A 4,537-nucleotide genomic window follows, 5' to 3' on the forward strand; every position below is an offset into this window, starting at 1 on the left:
TCTAACAAAATAAGTTTTTCTTTTCAAATTGACTTGATCACATCAAAATATTAAAATTTGCACCGTATTTTGTTGGTATTTGACTACAACATCAGAAAAAAAATCAACTAACATCTATTTTACACAAATCTTAGTCCACAAGTATAATGATCTCATCAAGTAATCTCCCTTTGTCCTTGCCTTGTTGAAGAACAAAACCCTAGCCAATTAGCACCACAAATTACCAAGTTACATGAATTTAAGCAAGACTCCACAAGAATTCCAGTGTTAAATTATTATACATAAAAAGAAAACATGTAGATTCCTAAGGAGCATGTCCAGGTTATTCCATGAGACGATATGGTTCAAGAGACGATATGGTTCAATGAAGCAGTAAATCGGCTGTGAGAATCGCCGAGGATTCGCCGATGAGATTTCCCCTCTCCCCATTAATATTATGGAGATTCCTATTTTGCAGGACCGTCGGCTTTGTAATAAAAAATTCCACTAAAACACAATTTTTTTATTAATAAAACAGTCATCAATGGTATTATTATCGCCCACTCCATCTCTTTGCCTTTAATCACAACATCGGACGGCCCACAATCTCCTAGGGCGAATCTAATTCGCTGTCGTTCGTCGATAAAATCGCCGGCTAAAATCTTCGGCACGTTTCCGTATTTTAACCAAACGGCCATATATACGTCTCTCCGAGGCCTCCCCCTCCTCATTTAACTCTTCTCTCTCCCATCCTTTTCTCTGCTCTCCTCTCTGCTTCCTCATCTGGCTCCGGTGAGCTTGCCGGCAGTATCCGGCGGCGATTCCTTGCGCCGCTTCGGTTTCAAGGGTAACGCTCGATGCTGAAGAATCTCCAATTTTCCGTTTCTCGATTGGTGATTTATTTTGTGAGAAAGATAGCATTTTTGGATTTGATCTGTTTTGGTTTCAGCTCTGGATTCCCTCGCAACTGGACGAGCTGGCGATCGAGAACCACCAGAAGATCGGCTTCGTGGGGAGCAAGCAGAAGAAAGTGATGGTAAAGTTTCGATCTTTTTGTGTTTTGTTTGCTGAAAACGGGATTTTTTGGGGCTGGGTTTTGATCCCGGAGATGGGGGTTTGGGAGCAGGTGGGTCCGATGATTCGGCTGGCGAATGAGGACGATGCTCCGCCATGGCTGAGGCCGCTCCTGAAGACGAGCTTCTTTATTCCGTGCGAGGTTCATGCCGATTCCAACAAGAGTGAATGCAATATGTACTGCTTGGATTGCATGGGGCGAGCTCTCTGTTCCTATTGCCTCGCCAACCACAAGGACCACCATGTTGTTCAGGTATTCGTTCTTACTTTTCTCATAGAAATTTTTGTAAGAAACCGAGAAAAGAGAGGATTGTGATTTTATTTTTTTTTTGTGTGTGTGTGTGTGTGGGGGGGACTTTGTTTAGATTCGGAGATCTTCGTACCATAACGTGATCAGGGTGTCCGAGGTGTCGAAGTTTATCGACATCTCCTGCGTCCAGACGTACATTATAAACAGCGCCAAGATCGTCTTCCTCAACGAGAGGCCGCAGCCGAGGCCCGGGAAGGGGGTGACCAACACCTGCGAGATTTGCTGCCGGAGCCTCCTCGATTCCTTCCGGTTCTGCTCCCTCGGATGCAAGGTGCCTCTTCTCCCTTCTTTCCCTCTCTCCCAATGTTATAATTTTCTTGTTTTTGTTGCCTTTGGAGTGATTAATGGAAGTTTTCGCCTGTTTTCCTTCTGAAAAATGTCACCTTTTTCGCATATTTGTGATTTCGCATCAGGTTTTTCTCTGCTCTTCAATTTTAATATCTTTTTTGGTATTACCATCTAAAATTTTAAGGATTCAGGTTTCTAAGCAGGACTCGTTGCTCTGCAGGTCATTTTTTTTTTCATAGTTTTTTGGGAGGAAAATCATTTTTTTATAGTTTAACCTCTTTGAGCTGAACTTTTGTAAAAAAATGTTCTTTGAAGCGATTATGCAATGCCTACTTTGATTGTTTGCACTGAAAAATGCGAACTTTTTTCTCAAAAAAGCAGCTTTTTTCTTAGCTTTTGCTTCTTTTTTTTTTTTTTTTTGATAGATGAAATAGATTTCTTATTTGGGGAGAGATCAATTCGGTATTTGTTGTTATTGGACATTATTCTGAAAGATTTCAGATTTCTACAAGCAAGACTCCTTGCTCCAAAGGTCCTTTTTTTATGTATTAAAAAAAAAAAAATCTATGAAGCCATTTGGTAATGGCCACTTTATTTTTTTTAATACTCAGTTATGCAAACTTTAAAAGAAGAAAAACGCCTTTATTAATAGATAGATGATATGAATTTCTTACTTGGAGAGAGATGAAGCCCTTCTTTCAAATTCTTAAGCATTATTCTGAAAGATTTCAGGTTTTCAAGCAAGACCTGTTTCTCGGTTCTAGTATTAATTGGTTATATTTCATAGTCTTCCACTCAAATTAGAGTGCAAAAAAGTGATCTTTGTGGCAATCACGCAAAGCTCATCCGGGTTTCTCGCTTTTCCCTCTCGGTTTCTGGTGTTTCTAAGCAAAACCTTTCACCTACGTTGCTTCTTCGATCTCTCTCCCCACCTGTTCTGTTCTGAGTGTCTTTTGGGGGGAAAAAAACGTCAGCTCTTTTCCTCTCTTTATCAGCTTGGAGGCATGAAGAGAGACCCAGAGCTGGCCTTCACCCTGCGCCCCAAGCCGAGCCGGGAATTTCTCCATGGATCGGAGTCGGACGAGTCGCCGACCCCCCGGAAGCTCCGGAAGACGTCGGCCTTCGGCCGAGCCACCGAAGTCCCGGCGAACCCATCGGATGATGAGGCCGGCAATGCCACCAGCAGCATTTCTCCGGGGACCCCTCCCATCAACGGCTACCGGACGTCCAGAAGAAAGGGTATTCCCCATCGAGCTCCATTCTGAATATTAAATGTAAATTCCCAAGGGAAGGAAAAAAAAAAAAAAAAAGAGGTAGGAGAATGTCAGAAATGGTGCAATACTAATAAGATCGAAAGAAGTTTCCAAAGTTTGTAGAAAGAAAAAGGTCTGGATACAGTGAATAAATGTGGAAAGATACCCACCATATATGGTAAATGGTATGGAGAAAGAAGAATAGACACAAAGGAAGTGGGAAAAAAGAAAGGGAATCTTAGCTTCTCTCTTCTTTTTTTTGGTTGTAAATATAGTTAGAATGGAATGCTCCCTCTATTACTCTCTCCCTCTCTCTCTCTCTCTTCCCTAAGTTTTCATGCCTGTAGTGTCTTGGTTTTCTTGTGCTTTTATTTTCTTCCCTTGCCATGTATATTCTTTTATTATTATTATTATTAGCCTTAGCAGTAGGTCTTCTGTACAAATAGTTGGGTTGTGTAAATGGAAAATCCTTTGGGATAACCTTAATCTGATCACTTCATATAGCTATATAATTGTATATATGGATAGTATTTTACTGTGCCCTCCACATCTGCATTTATGCAGGATATTACTCCTGATTCACAATTCTCATGATGCATGCACCTGTGGCTTTTTCTTTTGTAAAAAAAAAAAGGAAGTCTTTTGATGGAATAAGAAAAAGGAAGTCATTAAGTTGATGGTACTTCCGAACGTTTCAGGCATCCAACCATGCCCACCAAATGAGGTGGTCGGCCTGCAATGGATCGGCTCTAGTGAATGCAAATGCTGTTGTGTAGCTGGTCTAATGACCCTTTATAAAATGGCTCCCCATTATTAATGATTCAAAGCTTGGTTGTGACTATAATACTATGTTTGCATGGCTAGAAATCTATGACCTGGAAGCTAGTCAATGCAATGCACAAAGACATCTTATATGTAATGTTTGGATGGATTCACCTTCCTTCTTCATATGAATCCATCATTGGATCACAGAGTGCGTAGATCTCAAAACACTCCAACACTCCGATGATCGGCAGATCTACTTCTTTGTCTACTTCTTTGAACTTACAACGCAAGAACTTCTTGAACTTCTTGCAACTTGGGCTCGTACTTGAATGTAACAGTTGGTTGGTTGGTTGGTTCGAGGGAACGGTAAGGAGGACTATGAGAGGTTGTATGTAACCGGATGGTTTGGGGTTGCATCAACCGTCAGGATCCCGACATTACATCAAACAAGTGTCTTGGTGCACACGACAAAGCCTATGGCTTGGGGTGGTCATCAACCGTCAGGATCCCAGGCATTTCATCGAGCAGTGTCTTGGTGGACACGACAAAGCCTCGAGGCCATTGATGGAGACCTCCGCCATGAGTTGTTCCTCTCTTTGGCCGCCCCTTCCTCTCTCTCCCCTTCAACCAAAGAGAGCCGTGAGGAATCCTGAGAGCTCCAAGGGACTCGCTTTCTTTTCCATCCCTTTCTCACTCTTTATCTTAGGCTGTTTTAATAACACACCATTAAGCTTCTAATCTCTGTATAAGATACAAAACACATGGCATGGGGCGTGGCCAGCCTGACACCCATTTAGGGGGTGATGAGACGAGGCCGGATTAGAATATTGAAATGGATTAAGAAATGGGATTAAAGTTGGATTGGGGG

At 42.0% G+C, this 4,537-nt stretch overlaps 1 protein-coding gene across 2 annotated transcripts; it reads left to right on the top strand.

Annotated features, from left to right (window-relative positions):
• Positions 1-670: 670 nt before the first annotated feature.
• On the top strand, positions 671-3,423 carry LOC103711821 (protein RGF1 INDUCIBLE TRANSCRIPTION FACTOR 1-like). 2 transcript variants are annotated; one of them, XM_088706342.1, is made up of 5 exons: positions 671-826; positions 929-1,015; positions 1,106-1,306; positions 1,419-1,634; positions 2,626-3,423. In XM_088706342.1, exons 2-5 carry the CDS (start codon positions 1,013-1,015, stop codon positions 2,914-2,916), a joined length of 711 nt encoding a protein of 236 aa, XP_088562468.1. In that variant the 5' UTR covers positions 671-826; positions 929-1,012; the 3' UTR covers positions 2,917-3,423. The 2 variants fall into 2 exon arrangements, with proteins under 2 accessions (XP_088562468.1, XP_008796331.1); XM_008798109.4 differs by having other exon boundaries at positions 2,647-3,423.
• Positions 3,424-4,537: the final 1,114 nt, after the last annotated feature.

Source organism: Phoenix dactylifera, chromosome 11, assembly GCF_051530095.1.
Source record: "Phoenix dactylifera cultivar Ajwa chromosome 11, Ajwa_hap1_PhDact_Kaust_v1.1, whole genome shotgun sequence".
Classification (NCBI taxonomy): Eukaryota; Viridiplantae; Streptophyta; class Magnoliopsida; order Arecales; family Arecaceae; genus Phoenix; species Phoenix dactylifera.

Excerpts from the sequence above, each read along its gene's own strand:
- LOC103711821 (XM_088706342.1), top strand. Across the intron at positions 1,307-1,418 it reads AGGACCACCATGTTGTTCAG|ATTCGGAGATCTTCGTACCA; the intron begins GTATTCGTTCTT and ends GACTTTGTTTAG. Across the intron at positions 1,635-2,625 it reads TCTGCTCCCTCGGATGCAAG|CTCTTTTCCTCTCTTTATCA; the intron begins GTGCCTCTTCTC and ends AAAAAACGTCAG.